Raw genomic sequence first — 20119 nt, forward strand, 5'->3', positions numbered from 1 at the left:
GGAGTGCAGCTTTGGTGCAGCTTCCGGATTCTTAGGGTGCAAGCATAATTTAAACAGCATACCTCCAAAGAGACCCAAAGCAGCTTTATTTTGGCAGTCTGTAACAGTTAGCATGCCATGATGAGGATAAAAAGTCTCACCCTTCCTCTGCTGATCTACATGCATCAAGTGGTATGTATATTGTGAGTGGTATGGATGGCATGTGTGTGTGTGTGTGTGAGAGAGAGAGAGAGAGAGGTTGGTTCAGGTGCCAACATGGCCCTTGGGCCAAACAAGCTTCAGTGTCCTCTGTTATAGTCTCTTTAGATAAGCCTTCCTGCCCTCTTGCATTAGAAGGCTGCCAAGAAGCTGCAACAGAATCCTGTCAAATTACCAATATTTGTGTGAAACCTAAATTCAGCAAAGACTCAACATAACAACACAAATTAGAACCTTCCTTTCCTCTCTCCCTTAAAGCCCACCCACTTGTGTTTTTATTACATCTATCTGGTCAAGCACATTCCTTCAAGCTGGCTCAGGCTTAGTTGAGAGTTTAACTGGGGAGGGCTCCCAGAGGCTTACAAGCATCCACAAGACTACTTTCCACTTGTCAATTTAATCTTCTTGATGAAAGAGCTAAAATTGCATTGGGGCAATGTGACTATTTGGTGAATGTAGCAGCAGAAGCATACCTAGCTATTTTATTTATTTATTTAGAGTATTTATGCCCCGCTCTTCAGCCACAAAGGCTCTCCGGGTGTTTACAAATTGTTAATTTGACAGTTCCCTGCCCTCAGGTTTATAATCTAAAAAAGACATGGCACAAAAGGAGAAGGGAATGGAATTGGGGAAAAGAGATCAAGTCCAGCAAAGACTGTTGTTTCTTCTCTTCCTCCAAGGCCAGGGCAGCAACAGGCAGAGGCTGGATGGCCATCTGTCAATGGAGATGCTTTGATTGAGAGTTGCTGCATGGCAGAATGGGGTTGGGCTGCATGGCCCCTGTGGTCTCTTCCAACTCTAGGATTCTGTGCTCTCTCCTTCCAGTCCAGGCCTCAGTGGGAGAGAAGAACCACTGGACTTGATCCCTCTTCCCTGCCACCATTCCCTTCTTCTCCTTTTGTGTCATGTCTTTTTAGATTGTAAGCTTGAGGGCAAAGGACTATCTAACTAAAAGTAATACAGTGCGCCCGCACTGTATTATTTTTACGTAGGGTTGCCATGATTGTCCACTATTACCAGGGACAAAATGTAAGACAACTGCAGGGCAAAACTCGGCCCCAAATGTAGGACATTGAAGGTCCTCCCTTTTTCTTAAATGTCCTACATTTTGGGCTGAGTTTTGTCCTACAGCTTGGTCTAGAATTTGTCCCTGGTAATAGTGGACAATTACGGCAACCGTAGCTTTACGTGGTCTTGAGCGTATGTGCTCAGGCCACGGGGAGCACACGGGGTGGAAGGGGCGGCACGTCCCATTCAATTGAATGGGTGCGCGTGCGCACGCCGCCCCACACACCGGCATGCACGAGCCCCATTGTTTCCAATGGGGCTTGAGCATAGGCGGAATTCGCCTTACGCGGGAGGGGGGTCCGTAATGGATCCCCCGCGTAAGGCGAGGGCCGACTGTAATTGTAAGCCGCTATGAGAGACTCTAGGGCTGAAGAGTGGGAAATAGATACTCCATACGAACAAACAAATAAATAAACAGCCCTGGAGGCTCTTTGGAGAGATTTCAATGGAAAACCCTTCTGGGGGTCTTTCTCTTCAAAGAAGCGACAGGGAACCACTGTTTTATTGTGTCGTCTGAATATGTTCCTCCATTTTGTGTCCTCCTTTGCGAGGAAACCTGGCTCCCTCACAGTCACAGGCCTCGCGTGAGGCCTCTGAATGCGTAGGCCGCCATTTTGTCAGGAGCGTCGCTTCTTCACTTGGGCCTGGTTTTCCTTCGGCCTTTCAGCTCTGAGCCGGCCCCTTTCCTCCCTCCCTCGGTCCTCCATCTCCTGAGCCTCATTGCCAGAGGCCTGGCCCTGAGGAGGCGGGAAGGAGGACGGCGCAGAGTAGGCCTCATTGTGAAACACACAATATACACACGCCCCCATTCTCCTCCTCCTCCTTCCCCGCCCAGGCCTTGCCCCACCGCCTGAGGAGGAAATAGGTGGCGGGTAAGGATCCCTGGGCTTGGGGAAAGGGAACGGGAGAATAGCCGCTTGGGCTCGGCTCCCTTTCTTCTGTGGGGCCTAGGACTGAGGACGCCTCTAGTCTCCCCGTCCCTTTTTCGGCTTGCCTTCCTAGGCCAACACCACCCGCTGCCCTCCCTTTTCCATCCCCGCTATTCTGCCCTCCATTTTGAGCAGGGCTACACGAAGCAGAGAGTGTGCTTTTGAAACTTTTATTGCAAACTGCGCTCTTCATTAAGAGACTTTTTTTGGACTTCGGTTCCCAGAAGCCTCAGCCTTGATATTGTAACAGACCACTGCGGCAGCGGTCCCCAAACTGTGCCTTCTAAGTAAGAGATTTTGGACTTCATCTCCCAGAAGCCTCAGCCACGTTGGCCTGTGGTCTAGGACTCTGGGAGTTGAAGTCCAAAAAAGATCACTTAATAAAGAGCATAGTTTGGGGGCTCTTTATTGGGTTATTTGCATACCCTCCATTCATTGGGTCTGTTTTACTGGCTCATTTGCATGTCCTTCATTTATTGGTTCCGTTTCATTGGCTCATTTGAATATCCTCCATTTTGTGTCCTCCTTTGCGGGAACCTTGGCTTCCCGTTCCTTTTCAGGGGCCGCCTTTCCAGGGTTCTGCTTGAAGGAGGTGGAGCTAAGCTGCAAAGACCCAGTTAATAGCGCTGCTCTTCCACTTTAACTGCTCTGCCTGCTTCCCGTTGCATTCTGGGTCTTGTAGTTTAAAGGGGGGCGTTTAGAATCTCAGCCAGAGAGCTCTTAGGCCTCACTGGACTACGAACCCCAAAATGCAACAGGAGGCAGGCAGAGCAGTAAAAGTGCAAGAGCAGCATTATAAGAGGGCAGTGCGGAAATGTGCAAAAGGGCAAGCCTCTCTGACCTCTTTAAGTAATGCCCTCAAGCCAAGGAGGGGAGGCAGCCCAGAGACCCTCCTCTGCACTTTTAAATTCCCTCCTAATTCTGGGGAAGGAGGAGGAGAAGAAAGTGTGTGAGAGGAAGAGAGAGAGAGAGAGAGAGGGAAGGAGCTCGTCGTGTGCCCCCAGTAAGGCCTTAGAGCCAGGAGCAGGGGTCTGGTATGCCCTCTCCTTCTGTGTCTGTGTCTGTGGGTCTCCCCATGGCTTCCCCCCATCCCCATAGGTTTGGCTGTGTTCAGCTTGTTTTGGGGACGCTGGTGTGCTTCTTGTGTGCTGCTGTGTGCCTTCATGTCCTTTCTGGCCACACTAAAGCAGTGGTCCCCAAACTCTGCCCTTGATTAAGAGATTTTGGACTTCAGCTCCCAGAATCCCAGGCTATTGGCCAACATGGCTGAGGCTTCTGGGAACTGAAGTCCAAAGTCTCTTACTCAAAGGGCACAGTTTGGGGACCACTGCTGAACCCTTGATATTATAACAGTGGTCCCCAAACTGTGCCCTTGATTAAGTGATTTTGGACTTCGGCTCCCAGAATCCCAGGCTATTGGCCAACATGACTCAGGCTTCTGGGAGCTGAAGTCCAAAATCTCATATTTTAATATATTGGGGAGCACTGCTAAAGTGACCCTATCATGGGGTTTTCTTGGCAAGACTCATTCAGAGGAGCTTCCTCTGAGGAGGCTGAGAGGGTGTAACTTGCCCAAGGCCACCCAGTGGCGCTTCCATGGCTGAGCTGAAATTCGAACCCTGCTCTGAGTCCAGAGTCACATTCCAACATTCAGAACACTACAGTGGCAGTGGTCCCCAAGCTGTGCTCTTTAAGGGATTTTGGATGCCACCTTCCAGATTCCTAGACCATTGGCCAACATGGCTGAGGCTTCTGGGAGCTGAGGTCCAAAAATCACTTAAAGGGCACAGTTTGAGGACCACTATAATGCACTATAATGTTGGCTCTCTTGTACTTTGTTGTGTTGCTCCATAGAGTCACAAAAAGACATTATTTTTCTTGTTCAGCCCTTCAAACATTAACAGAGTTCCATGCATTTCTCCAGGCCATTCCCCTTTGCCCCCCTACTCCACCCGCCAGAGTGTTTGGGGGAAATTGTGAGTTGCCTTGTTTGTACAGCGGGATCTGCTACATTCCATATTTAACTAAGGTTATGCTTTCTGAAACAATCTCCCCTCCATTTGAGTCAATAGGCCTAGGAGGGCAAGAGGAAGAAACCACCTCGTGGGTCGGTGGGTTGTCTTGTGCAAACAGCTAGTTCAACGCATAGTTCTGTTGCTGTTGTTGTGTGTTTTAAAGTCATTTATGGCAACCCTAAGGCCAATCTATCATGGGGTTTTCTTGGCAAGATTAGTTCAGAGGAGGTTTGCCATTGCCTTCCCCCTGAGGAGGCTGAGAGAGTGTGACTTTCCCAAGGCCACCGACTGGGTTTCATGGCCAAGCAAGAATCAAACCCTGGCCTCCAGAGCCATAGGAATTCATAGGAACTGAACCTGGGTCTCCAGAGTCATAGTCCCAGCACTCAAACCACTAGGCCAGGCTGGCTCTCCAATGCTTAGTTAGTTACTCAGATGTAAGCCCCACTGAGTCTGCTTCTAGGCGTGGGTGCTTAAGGTTGTAGCCTTGGTGGAACAAGGGCAGCCCCATAACCTAGCTGCCTCAGCATTGCAAGGCTTCTCTGAGGGAAAGGGCCAAGCAGCAACCCACACCCAGGACCCCCTTTGGGTCTCCCCACTGGCACATTGCGGGTGGAGGAGGAAGCAATGTTGAACTTGCAAAAGTCAGTGTAGCTGAGGAAGTAGGCTCCAGACTTGGAAAGCTCCACCACATCTCTCCTCCGGTTAAGTCTCAGAGGTGCTACAAGGTCCCTTTGTTGTTGTTGTTGTTGTTGGGTGCATTCAAGTCGTTTGTGACTTACAGCAACCCTAAAGGGAACCCAAAGCTATAGCCGTGTTAGTCTGTAAAATCAGTATGTAGAGAGAGCTTGTAGCACCTTTGAGACTAACTAAAGAAAGAAGTTGGTAGCATTAGCTTTCCTAGACTTTACTCTGCTTCCTCAGATGCATATTATTATTATTCAAAGGTAATAATACTCTGTAGAATCAGTATGTAGGGAGATCTTGTAGCACCTTTGGAGACTCACTGAAAGAAAGAAATTGGTAGCATGAGCTTTTCTAGACTAGTCTACTTCCTCAGATGCATTTGGTGGAGTGGGAAGCTGGGGACAGACCTATATTTCAGTTTCTACAACTTATTCCTTTTCATTCAGTGGTCTGGGGTTCAGGCTTATTTATTATTGTTGGGATGAGCTTAGCTTATCCTTTGGTTTATGTGCTCGTCGCCTTACACAATGAATGCAGAGAGATCTTGTAACACCTTTGAGACTCACTGAAAGAAAGAAGTTGGCAACAGGAGCTTTTGTAGATTTCAGTTTATGAAAGCCTCTGCTGCCAGCTTCTTTCTTTCAGTGAGTCTCAAAGGGGCTACAAGATCTCTCTGTCATGGGGTTTCCTTGGCAAGGTTTGTTCAGAGGAGGTTTGCCCTGAGGAGGCTGAGAGAGTGTGGCTTGCCCAAGGTCCCCCAGTGGATTCCATAGCTGAGCCAGGACAGTGTAAAAGCCAATTGATCCTCCTGAGCCTGGAAGGTAAGGGGGCTGGAAGGCTTTGGGGGGCAGCCCTGGGGCTGGATCTGAATCTGGAGCCAGAGGTTGGTGGGTCTTTCCCAGGGAGGCTGACTGCATGGTGAATTTCCTTGGAGGGAGGAGGCTTGGGGGATGGATGGGGAAGGAGGCTCACTGTTGGACCCGCCTCTTTCATTGATGAAATCTGAATTCCTGTGGTTTTTTCACCTCGTAGCCAGAGCTCCTCCGAGTCATTTATTTCCAAGGACAGATGTAGGAAGGAGAGGATCAGGAGGAAACCAGGCAGACTCTGGAGCCGCCTAGAATTCCTTTGCTGGAGAGGAGAAGAAAGGAAAGGAAAGGAAAGGAAAGGAAAGAGAGGGATCCTTTTTGGGGAGGCATTTATTTTCATTTCATTTTTAAACACACACCTAAAACCCTCACTTTCCCAATCACCAATACTTTGCAAACAACACCAGCTCTTCTGCCACCAGAAAGGGCAGCAAGAACAACCACAAAAAAGGCCTCCTTCATGTGTTGTTGTTTTTTGTTTTTTTCCTGAGGTCGCCTTGTAGGTTTTTCCCCCTTTGTGTATGTGTGATTTTTGTGTCTAGGGGGAGAAGAGAAAAAGAGTGTCTTAATTTTTCTATATTTTGTAAAAAAACCAAACCAAACCGAGAGTATTTATTTTCATTAAAAGATCCAAAATGTCGTCACTGGCAAAAGGTAAGGCTGTTTTCATTTTCCAAGTAGAGTACTGAAAGCTGCATGATGATGATGATGATGCATGCCTGGGTTGTTTTTTTTAAAGGGAGCCCTGCTCTAGCAAGCAAGCAAAGCAAGCAAGCTGGTGTTGGTTGTGGGAGTAGATGGAGTGAATGAAGCCCATCATCCCCAGCTTTGGAAAGCTGGGTTGCTCAGGTGACAGCAGAGTGCCTCCCCCAGTCCTTCTGGAAGCTGACTTCTCTTAGTTTTTGGGTCTATTCCTCCTCCTTAAATGCACAAAGACTCCAAAACCAGGCTTGAGGCAGCTGCTGCTGCTGTTTCTGAATCTGGCAAATTTAAACCTGTAAGGTTGGCAGTCACTCTTAATTTTTATTTGTTGACTTGTTCTGGCTTGGGGTGTCTTGTTAAAATCTTGCTGTAAAAATAGCTATGTATAAATAATTTAAAGGTCTTCTCAGTGCAGTCACAATTGGTTCAGGTGAGTTTGGGCATGCCGTCTTTCTGGTGGGTTATGGCTGTCTTTTTACACTTATGTGTAGCTGGTTTGGTTTGGATTCTCAGAATATTCTGTTGCAAAACTGGGAATTCTGTTGCAAAACATGAGAAGAGATTTCATGAACCTGATGACTCTGATGCTTTGCTGTGGTATTTCCCCCCCTCTCTCTATCTTTCAAGGAAATGATTCTTGTGGCAGTGTGTTTATTATTTTAAATGAAAGGACCTTTGTGCCTTCTACTTTTCCCTAAAGGCTTGTTAATAGAAGTATTTTGTAAGCTGGTCAAACAGACAAGGTATACATTACCTATTTGTGCAAAATACTTCAGATTGAGATTATAGATGGAAAGATACTAATTTTCTGGTTACTATGCATGTACTACCATGGTATTATGTACTACCTGTAGGCATGCTGTAACCTTTGGGAAGAGAGCTAAAAGCAGAGTTAATTGAAACTTGAAATCAGCAGTCTGAAAATGCTGTCAGTTTTTTTCCATCCCTGGAAAAACCTGTTTTGCATAAGAATGGTTTTATGTAATTTTCTCCAAGTATCATTTTTATAACAAAACAAACATGGAAGATAGTCTTGATATATAAATCCTTCACAGTCCTGAAATCTAAACAGTTGTAATTTTAGTGTCTATGTTCACATTTGGCAATGTCAGGCCTGCATGGTGTTTCCAGGCCGCTAGCAATTTTACAGCACTAACTGAAGAGAGGAGTGTTTACAATGCCAATTTTTGCCATTAGTAAAATTATACGAGATGTTAGTTGAACACTATTACTTAGGTGTCCTCCTAGTATGTCAGATTTCCCTCTCAACCTCATTTTAAAAAATGGTCAAGAGCAGCGGTTCTTCAGCTTTTACATCTTGCATCAAACTGGTTTCAGTTAATTTGGGTCCAACCATGGTAGAAATGAAAAGACCAACTCGCCTGAGATCAAAATTTATATGTATGCAGGTGGTTTTATAATACAGTCAGCTCCCCATATCCGCAGATTCTGCATCCATGGATTCCACCATCCACGATTTGAAACTACTGTATTAAAAAAATAATCTAAGACGCAAACCATGATTTTGCCATTTTGTTCAAGAGAAATCATTTTACTACACTGTTGTGGTGGGGCTTGAGCATCCGCAGACTTTAGTAGCCACACTGAGCCTGAAATCAACCTCCCGCAGATATAATAATATTATTGACTATAAATGTTACTTCTGCTGTAATTGTACAACATGAAAATGTTGGAGAGTGGTAATGGAGGATTAGGATAAACACTGACTATCCAAAATTACTATTAACATGCCAGAAGTTACTATTGTAACATATACTGTCATAGATTGATAACCTGTGGCAAGTAGGGTCAGTAGGAGGTGGCATGTCACAGAAGGACATAGGGGTTGGGACATGGTGAACAAGGAAGATATTGTACACTATACAGATATTGTATACTATACTGTGAACTTATTTTTTAAAAAGCTAAAATACCAAATACCGTGTTGTATATTTTTGTCAGGTAATGTGCCAAAGTGATCATGATCATTAGAGAATGGTATATGCTCTCCTAATATTATTGCAGTTCAAAAAACATCATCGTCATCAATAGCAGACAAACTGCAATTTAAAATTAAAATAGCTACAATACATTGCTTGCAATAAGCTTACAAGTAGGCCTTGAGCCTGCAGTCCTGTATGTACTGACATAAACCCTGCTGAAGTCAGTGGGACTAACTTGAGCAGACATGTAAAATTATTTGGCTGAAATAAACCACTGTTAATATGTAAACAAGTAACTGCTCATTGGGAAATGCAAGCTTAAAATTGCATGTTACTGGGTGAAGAGCTATGCTTTGTATGATGTGTTTAAAAACTGCCTGTGGCTACTTAGCTATGTGTAACTATTTTGTTTACTCATAGACCAAGATCAGGCAGTAGTGTGGTAGAGTATAAAGATTCATCACTGTAACTGTGTGTAATGTTGGATCCACCTTTCCTTTCCATTGGCCACTGATTGGCTGGTGGCCGGATGCCATCAAACTATAGCTGCACTGTGGATGGGGTTGTAGATGGAGTAGGCAATGCTTCTTTCTGCATCACCTATAAAAATAGAGATTCTCAGACTATTTGATGTGGGAACAGCAATTATCCCCCCCCCCCACTGCCCAGTATGCCAGACACCATATTTCTGCCCATTTGATACAACTGCTATTTTTTTTCTTTCCTGGAAACTCAACAAGACCAGCAGTCAGTGTTTCAGAGAAAGGCAGCAGTCCAGGGGCCGCTACTTTGAGTAGCTCCGCATTAAAGTACACAGGCTGCCATGCATCACAGGGACGCAGCCAGGATTTTGGGAAGGGGGGGTCCAGACTAAGTGCCACCATTATAATGGGGCTTGGGTGCGGCGGCACGGCAGCACGCACCATGCATTTTATCTAACGGAAGGGGGGGTCCGGACCCCAAGAACCCCCCCTTGGCTACGTCCCTGTGCATCACCTAGCTGTATTCTCTCCCCACCTCAAAGTATTTATGAATATTATCCTTCCTTCCATGGGTTGCTCCTAGTTGCTGTTTGTCATTGCATCTGAAGCAACACACATTGCTCTTACCTCACTTGTTCACATGCACTCTCATAGTAGTGCTTGTCTGAACCAAGGCTCAATTTAGATTTACAAGCCCAAAAGTATATATCAACTATCTTGCAGAACATTTATATGTACTGTATGCAGTTTATTTTGCTTTATGTGTTGTATGCATAACTAGGACCTGAAATGTAAAATCACAGAGTTGAAATTGATTTTATATTATTTTTTAACGCAAACAATCTAATTTACAATTAAAATAATATACAATCAAAGATAAAGAAATGGGGGGGGGGAGAGAGAGAGAAGAAGAGAAAAAAAGAGAAAAAAGAATGAGAAAGAGGATACAAAACAAATACACAGTAGAACTCTGACCCCCCCCCCCAAAAAAAAATAAATCATGGATGTAATGAAAAATAAATTATTCTACCATCACAGATCTAACTAAATAATCCTACTAAAATTACTAATAGTCATAGCCATATGAAAAAAGGAACTCCCTTAACTTGGCATCCCCAAAATTGATTTGAAACATGGGCAATTCTTAACAGCTTATTTGCAGTTAGACACTATCTATGCATCATCTTATATAGGTATTCTTTTAAATTACCACACAAAATAAAAATTAAAAATTTATCTGAAGATGCCAGCCACAGATACTGTCGAAATGTTAGGAACAAACTCTTCTAGAACATGGCCACATAGCCCAAAACACCCACAAAAAACTATGGATGCTGGCCATGAAAACCTTCGACTTCACATTAAAAATTATATTTTTGGACACATTTTCCCTGTATCAATATTTTGGGCCCACCTTATTCTTTTACAGGCTCATCTTCCTTCTCTAGTTTCAGAAGCCATTTATACACTTTTTAAATTATATGGTCATCTTTACATAACTCTTTTCTAACCTCTGTGATTGTATTTCTCTTGCCTTGATTAAATCAATCCTTAAGTTGCATATAAGCAAGCTGTAAAAGCTTTGCCTTCCTTGAGAATCATACGCATGTGTGAGAGACACATCTTTCAGCATACGCTGAAAGACATGCCGGAAAGGCTAATGGCACACGCACCACCATGCACCACTGCAGGCACGAGCCCCATTGTCTTTAATGGGGCATGAGCATATGTGGAATTTCCCTTATGGGGTGTGTGTGTGTCAGGAACAGAACCCCCGTGTAAGGCAAGGCACCACTGTACAAGAGATCATTATAATGCAACTCTCCCCAGTTTTTAACCAGTTCTTTCCTTTAAAAACGGTGTCCTGTGATGAGGTAGGTAATTTTATCTGGTGAGGGGGGAGTCTCTATACTGTACTTATGCCAAACTCGTAGGAGAACCTTTTTAACAAAGTGATTTTTTAATTCAGTACAGTGCGCCCTTCTTTTATGTGGGGGATCCGTTCCGCCCCCCTCCCCCCGCATAAAAGAAATTGCTCGTATGCTCAAGCCCCATTATAAGTAATGGGGCTTGTGTGGTGTGGCAGCACAGCAGTGCGCATGCACCAAAGATGCGCGTGCCATTGTTCCTTCTGGTGTGCGCTTCTTCCGACAATGATGCAGGCGCACTGTATGTGCCTTATCTTTACTGTATCAAAAATAACCATGTCAACCAAATAACAAAATAATAACCATGTCATTCATATCTATCTATCTATCTATCTATCTATCTATCTATCTATCTATCTTTTATAAAGATGTTTTAATCTTGGAGACACAGTTTGGGACCACAGTGGTGGATCACTTCAGGAGCAGGCTGTATGGTTGTCACAGTCCCAGCCCATTTGTGGCTGGAGTGGCCTCTGACTACTCTTGACCGGCCATGTGCTTCGGCCCATGGTTTCACTTTCCAATAACCTCTCAATTCAGTCAGCCCTCTACACATGCAGCTTTGACTTTTGTGGACTTGATTTTTCACAGATTTGAGTAATTGTTCTCTCTAGGAATTTCTAGGTCATCCAGCGTGACTTTGCTGGAGGCTGACTTTAGAGTCATGATGGAAGACCTAGAGATTCCTAGAAAAAACATTTCTCTAGGCATTTTGTAGGTCCTCCAGTGCAATTCTGTGGTTAAACTAGAGATTCCTAGAGAGGTGTTATCTTGGGTTTTAAAAAAGTTTTTTTTATTTACAGTTTCCCCATTTTCACAGAGATCCAGCGCGCCTAATATTTATGATGCAAATTGTTTGTACTGACTCCAGTGGGGTAGTTGTCTCCATCTTTGTCTAGCATCGGCCATCCTTCCACCGTGTCCACCACCTTTTGAGTAGTCAGTTCCAGTTTTAAACAGCACTTACTACCAGGGAGTTCATCTAATACAGTGGGCCCTTGGTATCTATTGGAGTTTGGTTCCAGACCCTCATGTGGCTAGTAAAACCCATGGGTGCTCAAGTCATACTAAATACATTGGCATAACCTTTTGGCTGAAGAGTGGGGTATAAATAAATAAATATGATTATGATTATATAAAATAGCAAAATCAAGGTTTGCTTTCTGAGATTTATAACATTTTTGAAATTTTTCAAGCTATGGATAGTTCAAGATGAGGATAAAAATTTTATAGAAATGAAAAGCCAATAACATTTAGTTGGGATCTCCTTCCTTGTAATTTGAATCCATGAATGCTACATTCTGTAGTTGTGAAAAACAGCCCTGTTTCATCTAGACTGGCTCTTACATTGCCTCTCTGTATTCTCTTCTCCAGCTCCCTCAACATGACCCCTTTAACCATTCTGTTATCCCAGTGATGCTCTTCCGTTGGAAAAAAATGTCAAGAGAATTCATTGTTTTAAATGAAGCCATTGTTTTCATAATCCATTGTTTTAAAAAAGCAGGATCAGATCTTATAGAAAGAGTTCTTTCCAGGAAATAGCTCCTGATCTTACCCTCATCTGCAACAACCAGGTAGAACTGACCTATTGAAACTTTGCACATACAGTACTAATTAGTTTCTGGAAGAAACTAGTGAGATTCATATATTAAGCAACAGTATTTCTTGTAATCTGAAATAATCTCTCAACATAAACTCATATACCATGCTTCAGTTGTTGGTGCTTTGACCTTGATCTCTTTAGATAATTGTATTGAGATGTAAAGAGAGAGGGAAAGGAGAGGTAGATGTCTATACAGTGCGCCCGCGCCATACACGGGCACGCCATACGCAGCCTTGAGCATACGCACTCAAGCCGCGGCACGCGTGCGGGGAAGAAGGGGTGGCACGTCCCATTCAATTGAATGGGCACGTGCGCCCGTTGCGCCCCGCGCGCACCTGCGCTGCCGCGCACGAGCCTCATTGTTTCCAATGGGGCTTGAGCATAGGTGGAATTTGCCTTACGCGGAGGGATCCGGAACGGATCCCCTGCATAAGGCGAGGACGCACTGTACTATTCTTAGGTCACGTGACATTTAAAAGATACGGGTGAAAAGCAGAATTCAGTTTTTTCTAGTGAAAATTTACTAGCCGAATGAGGTCTCATGCCTTTCATTAATTACTTTAGATTGAAACACAATCTCTTATGTACACATTTTAATCACTTTCCAAAACTGTTTGATAGCTAACAATGGAAGAACCCTAAGAATGTGCAGTTTTGTGAATGATTTGAGGATTCTGATGCTGGATTCTTAATTGTGCTTCTGAAATTACAAGGAAACCATGACTGTAAAAACAGATTTAAATGTATGCAATAGGAAGTAAATGGAAAGTAAACAGTAAATGTATAGATAAGTAAAACGGATTTACTTATCCAGAATACCTTTCAAGTCTATTAGTTGCCTGATAGCCTTCAGCTGTATGATGTGTAGTTACAAAGGCAAACCAGAAAATTCTTATTTGTATTAATATAAATCGAGCTCTAATCCAGATTTTGGATTAGAATTATTACAACCCCTTACTGTTGCCAAACTGGATGAAACTGGTGGTCCTGAGAATTAAGTGGGCAACCTTTGAGAAATGGTTGGTAGAGATAGAAACCTCTTCAGTGAGAAGAACACTTTTACAAGACATATGTGCATGGGACCAAATTCCCAGAAAGGGACAACATAGAAGGTTTTCTTTGGTTAGGCATTTCTAAAGTAAACAAATATCACAGTATCTCACATGCTCCTTGCCACAGTACATGTACTGTATTGCAGCACTCTGCCTACCTACACAATAAATGTGGCTACTGTAGGAGTAGAAAAATGGCAACTCCAGTCTTCACAGAAGAGTTGGCTTTGGAGAATGCCTCGTGCCTCTGAATTAATGAAAGTTATTAAGCAAGCTAAAATAACATATATATAATATAAAAATGCCCTGGGCAAGTGTTGCAAAACCTAGAAATGCTCTTTTATGGAATTGGGAGTGTTGTGAAATGAAAGGCAGAGTTTGCATGTTGAAACGGTTGACTTCCTTCATGCATAATTTTGTGCTTCACTCATAATTTCTTTATTACCAAGAAAAGAAAAGCAGTTGTCATCCATGGGTTTTCTGAAACTGACAACCTGCTTAAGGCTTTCTTGCATGTTGAACCCTCTGTTGATACATAAAGAATAAAATGACTGTATCAGTGTTGCTTTGAGGTCAAATGTATCCCGTCGAAGCCATAGCTATAAAATACCTGGAATTTGTTAAGCATAACATTAATTGGTAAGAAAAAAAATAACCTCTTTATTAAGAACTTTCATTTGCATCAAGCTCACTGGTTTTGTATACATTCCAGAATTAACAGTACTCATAGTATTAAATATGCAAGGCAACCGTAATGAAGTGTGGTGTCTAATTGACTCTACTTTTTAAAAAATGAAATAGTATTAAGAGTTACATAATACATACAGTACATGCAGTCAACAGACCATTAAAACACTGTGTTAAATACATTTTAATGCAGAACATGTGAAGACATTCACATTAAAAATGTAAATATGGTTTAAACAAATTGATAATTATAATAATATGTTATGTTGCATATAGTAGGCAAGGATACTCTGCATAAAACAGCCAGGTTTAAAAATTTAGCCACTTGATGAGAGTCCTGCAGCAGGATAACCACAAGAGACTTGTAGGAATGCCCAGGAAAATTTTGTATGATGGGATATAGTAGATCGTCCCTGGCCTCTTGGTAAAAAGTATAGTGGAAAAGATATGCAGTATAGTTTCAATATCATAATGATCTCGGGGCAGAATCTCTTCTTCGGTGCAGTTTTATGAAACCTACCAATTAATAGGTTAGTTAGAGTGAAGGGGATTAAACATTTCTATATTTTGGGATAGTTAACTAGCCTAGCTAAGACATTCGATCCGTGCAGAGGGCATGATAAACCCAGTTATTGAGGAGAGCAAGGTACTCTTGAAGCTTTTTGTCATTCTTGATAATCTATGCCCATTAAACCTTTGCTTGACAGTTGATTTGACCCAATCTAGGTCCACGGATAAGAAATAAGAGGGAGATAAGGCTACAGAGGTGATTTTACATGACACTGCCTTCATCCAAAATCATAAAATTCTGACACTGTCTTGAATGCCAAGGAGTTGGGATTAAGAATAAGGCAACAGTGAAGCCCAAAACGTATAAAATAAGCCCATGCCATGTCTATTAAATAATTAAAGACAGACTCCAAGTAAAGAGCAGATCCACATGGGGACACCAGATATTAGCCTAAGAAAAAAAGACACAACTTTAGCGTTAAAAACCCTGATAGTTGCTGGAACATTTTCCCTACCCTTAGTGAAAAAGAAGCAGGTTAATGCTCCCACATTTTGTTATACCAGGTATGGAGTAACATGGGGAAAGGTGGCATTGCTGTCGTGTCGTCCTTGTGAGCTTCCTATAGGCAGGCAGTGTGTTGGTCACTGTGCAAATGGAGCACTAGATAGACCTTTGGCCTGATCCAGCAGGAATCTTCCTGAGTTTTTTTTTTTTGTCTATTATGAAAATAGAAAATATATTGCATATTCACTCTCTGCTCTCCTTTCTTGCAAGAAATTTTTGTATGCTGAACATCAGTATGCATTTAACATAGCTAAAGAATTTAAACTATTTTATGAAGTCACTTTGACCATAGGTATGTTTTCTTTCAGTTTTCTCAGTCAGACTTATAGGAGTAGAATTGGCCCTTGTCCCAACTCTAAGAATAAAAGCATTTGGGTCAATGGCTGAGTGGAGCTAAACCACATTATCTCAATTCATGCTTCATCATGGCCAAGTTATACCAGAAGCGTGGAATTGTGAAAGACTGATACTAAATTTTTGTAATTGAGCAACCAAATCCTTTTGTTAACATATTTTAAACAATGACCACAGAAAGGCAACACCCTTTGTTCTTACAGTAATAAACAGATTAACACTCCCAAATCAGATATTACTGGATGTGTATTCTATTATTTCCTCATTGGTAAGATAAATGCTAAGGAAATAAAGATTGATGGAACAGAGCAATTTACTTTTCATATTGCTTGGTACCCAGGGTAATAATTGAATACCTAGGAAAAAGAAGGCTAAGAGCGGGTAAGGAGTGATGCAAACAAATTACTGGAACTGGGAATAGCATGACGGTCCATGGGCAGGTTTCTATTTTTGAATGACATAATTTATTGAGAGGAAAATGATATTGCTCAACAAATATGTAATGTCTGGCACTGAACTGCAGAATGGTCTGATGCTATTCCTCCAGGCTGTTAACGTCTGGGATTTTTGTCCATTGCTTAGTTGGTTAATATATTAATGAAGAAGTGTAGGTTGCTTTTTAAAAAATCATGTGAAAAAAAAGGGGGGTGTTTTTTAATATAGTTTAAGATTCTTTTTCTTCTCTGGAAGTACTTTGTCACTTAAATGTACACACTAAAACCAGCTTTGTTTTTAAAACAGATTTTAGCAAAGCAATGTCTCAGGCTGGTACGTCCCCATTCCAGGAAGCAATTAGACAAGAGCTGGAATATGCCATGAAAGTGGAATTGGATAAAATACTTGCAACTGCACCACAGAATGAACTGGAGGTAGGTACAGAAATGAAATTAAGTTCATGAGGGGAAATGCCTTTGATGTGAAATTCAAATTTAGAGGCATATTTGAAATATAGGTCACTAGATGTTTTCATGTTACAATCTGGACAGATGTACTTGGGCCACTGGCAGTAGAATTTAAAGCGGGGCCTATTTAGGAGCTGTGTTGTCTGTAAGCATTATCCAGTTCATAAAACATTAAGTAGGAGTAAATACAGCAAATACAGTGAATAAAAGACTACCCCAAATGCTTTGTTTTCCATGGTTCGTCAAAAAAGTGATGATGTACAGTGGATGAAATGCTACACTTATCTGAACTATATGGTGGCAGAGCAAAATCACATTCCCCCCTCTCTTCAGCCACCAGGCAAACCTACTATAGTCTTGCCTTCAGTGCCACATAAGTCTAGGCTTGGGTATAGCAGTTCAGCAGCACATGCTTCATTTTCCTAGGGATACTATTATGAGCTCCACAAGTAATAACCATAAATAGGTTTCAGATGGCAGATGTAGTACACCATTATGATGCATTTTCTGGCCAAAAAGGGGGGGAAACCCTTAAGGTTTAGATGTATGCCAGAATGGCCTAACTGGTTGGGATGACTGTCCCTTACTGATGGACAGAACCCATCAAATTTTTTTTGGTAAAAGATCTGTTAAAATTGATGTACAACAGTTCATTTTAGTGTGGCTGGCACATGAGCCAGGGCTACTTGTGTCTACTCTCATTTTCTTCTCTCTCTCTCTCTTTAGCACACTAAGAAAGACCTGGAAGGGTTTAAAAAGCTCTTTCACAGATTCTTACAAGAAAAGGGACCTTCTGTAGACTGGGGGAAGATTCAGAGACCTCCAGAAGACTCTGTAAGTTACAACAAAATGATGTGAATAATTTCTTTTGTAATGGACCTCATTATTTTGTAATACAGTCTGCCCTTAAGGTTTGAAAATGTTCAAAAAAGTATACATTTCAAATATCAAAACTTGATTTTCCATTTTTTATAAGGGACACCATTTTGCTATGTCATTATATTTAATGGGACTTGAGCATACACGGATTTTGTTATACACAGGGGATCTTGGGACCAAACCCCAGCGTATAACAAGGGTCCACTGTACTAAGTATTCCACTAATCCAGAAGGCTTCAAGACAATGGGACATAATAGCTACAGTCCAGTCTCTGGAGCTTGGTGAACTTGCCAGGCCAACAGAGGTGTTTGATGTGGCTGTGGTGGAAGAGACAGCAGAAGGTGAACATGGGTCTGTGGGGTTAACCTTTCCCATTCCCAGAGAGTCTTTAGGGAGAGTTTGTTGGATCAAAGGTGAAGGTCAGTTGGGGTAAGACTTTTTTGGTTTGTTTGAGCATAGTGGATGCTTGCTTGTGTGTGCATCAGTGTCTATTGTTATATTGTAGTTTGGTGACTTTAGGTCTGTTGGGTCAAGGCTGATTGTTTGTGTGAGCTGAATGGAAATGTGATTTGTGCTCCTATTGTGCATTCTATTGTTCTCTTGGATGTAGGCACAGGTCCCCTTCTTAAGCATCTGGACCCAGGGAGGAGGGCTTTTGCTCAGAGGAAGTGAATCAGAGACTTGCTGAGGAAGAAGCTAGCAGCGAGTATTTCTCTATATAGCTGCAGCCTTAGTCTCTGCATTTTAGTGAACAGGCAAAGACAGCAAGGGTGTTTCATGTGGGTGCTTTGTGGCAGAGTTTAAAGGGGGAGACCCAGAGTTCTCTCCAGTGCCTAATTAAGACTACCATATATGGACAGTGAGGGATATGGTATGTTTGTGTTCTTGCCAAAGGATATGGGTAACTTCACCTGCACCAAGTGCAAGTTGGTAACCCTGTTGGAAGAGCAGGTCCAACAGCTGGAGGACTGGGTATGTACACTTCAGTACCTTAGGAAGCAAGAGCTTTTCTGGACAGATCAGAATGGACTGTCTCGGATGGGGAACACACAAAGAAAGTTTTGTGGAGGGTGTCAGTTCCCATACACAGGAGGTAGACAGTTGGAGCAATGTGACACCCAGAAGTAGGAAAACCAGGGAGCGTTCTGTGAGCTTGCAGTTACAGAATCGATTTGAGGCTCTCTGCCTTATCATGGATGACAAGGAAGAGTAGCAGGGGCCAGTCCTCAGAGAGAGTGGAGGAGACCTTGATAGAATGAATATAGGGAATGGCTGCTGCCAAGCCTAAGACAAGGACAATTAGTGGTGGGGGGATTCTTTGCTGAGGAGTACAAAAACAGGGATGTGTGGATGTCTCAGGAGGTGTGCTGTCTCCCTGGGGCAAAAATCCATGATGTCACAGTGAGGCTTGTCAAGAGTACTGACCATTACTCCTTCCTTTTGGTCCACGTGGGAACCAATGATACTGCATTCAGAATATCAGCATTCAGAATATCATAAGGGATTATGAGGCTCTGGGTAGGAAGCTGGAAGAGCTGGATGCACAGATTATCATCTAATCTCTTCTGGGCCACTTTATGGGCCAGGAAAGGAGAGGAAAATAGCGGAGGTGAACAACTGGCTCTGCAGATGATGCCACAAAGAAGGAGGGGTGATTTCTGGCAAGGGATGGGTTGCATTTTACACCAGTTGGCAAAAACGTCTTTGCCAACAGTCTTAAATATTTGATCAGGATGGCTTTAAACTGAGTTTTGCAGGGGAGGAAGAGAATATTCTGGAGGGCAAGAATTTATCAAGGGCTGGAGATAATAGTCAAACTGTTATAGAGAGAACAAGCCCCAAACAGTTCAAGGACCAAATGGAGGAGGGAAATTTTTTTACATAGGCAGCTAGAGGGGATGTCCCATGATCTTAGATGTCTCCACACTAATGCACAGAGCATGGGAAATAAACAAGATGAACTTGAATTCCTAGCATAGCAAAGTAAATATGATATACAGTCAATTCTTGGTATCCCCGGATTCTTTATCCACAGATTCAACCATCCGTGGCTTGAAAATATTTTAAAAATACATATAAATTCCCAAAAGCAACATTTGATTTTTCCATTTTGTATAAGGGACACCATTTTACTATGCTATTGCATTTAATGGGACTTGAGTATCCATGAATTTTGATATCCACAGGGGGTTCTGACACCAAACTCCAGCAGAAACCAAGGGCCACTGTAATAGGCCTCACTGAAACCTGGTGGGATGAGTCTCATGATTGGAATGTAATAATAGGGGCTATAGTTTTTTTAAGAGAAATGGGCCAAACAGGGAAGGAGAAGGAGTAGCATTATATGTCAGGGATGTTTACACTTGTGAAGAGATCCGGGATTTAAATCCTAGAAGCCAGGTGGAGAGCATTTGGAAAAAATTAAAGGGGAGGGAAACAACAGGGATTTCCTAAGTTTGCTTCCCTAAGTCTACTATATTGGGAGTCCACTATAGACCACCAAGTTAGAGTGAGAAATTGGATGATGCCTTTCTAGATCGCATGACCACACATCCAGAAAGCAGAGATGTAATAGTGATGAGTGATTTCACCTATCCTGATATTTGCTGGAAGTTAAACTCGGCCAAAAATTTAAAGTCCAGCAAATTCCTCACTTGCCTGAAAGACAGTTTCATTGTCCAAAAGATGGAAGAGGCAACAAGGGGATAATCTATTTTAGAGCTGATCCTAACCAACAGGGATGAC

At 42.6% G+C, this 20119-nt stretch overlaps 1 protein-coding gene across 8 annotated transcripts in view; it reads left to right on the forward strand.

Annotated features, from left to right (window-relative positions):
* Nucleotides 1–2097: 2097 nt before the first annotated feature.
* Nucleotides 2098–20119, forward strand: part of LOC149313477 (UTP--glucose-1-phosphate uridylyltransferase) — a 39204-nt gene continuing 21182 nt past the window's right edge. The window contains exons 1-3 of one of the 8 annotated variants that reach the window (XM_089519170.1): nt 2098–2138; nt 16334–16461; nt 17221–17328. In XM_089519170.1, coding sequence (XP_089375296.1) covers nt 16348–16461; nt 17221–17328 — 222 coding nt within the window. In that variant the 5' untranslated portion in view covers nt 2098–2138; nt 16334–16347. The other 7 variants (XM_089519167.1, XM_089519172.1, XM_089519169.1 and 4 more) reach the window with 7 other exon arrangements.

This window comes from Sceloporus occidentalis, unplaced genomic scaffold, assembly GCF_023333645.1.
Source record: "Sceloporus occidentalis isolate IW3139 unplaced genomic scaffold, rSceOcc1.0.p SCAF_4, whole genome shotgun sequence".
Taxonomy (NCBI): Eukaryota; Metazoa; Chordata; class Lepidosauria; order Squamata; family Phrynosomatidae; genus Sceloporus; species Sceloporus occidentalis.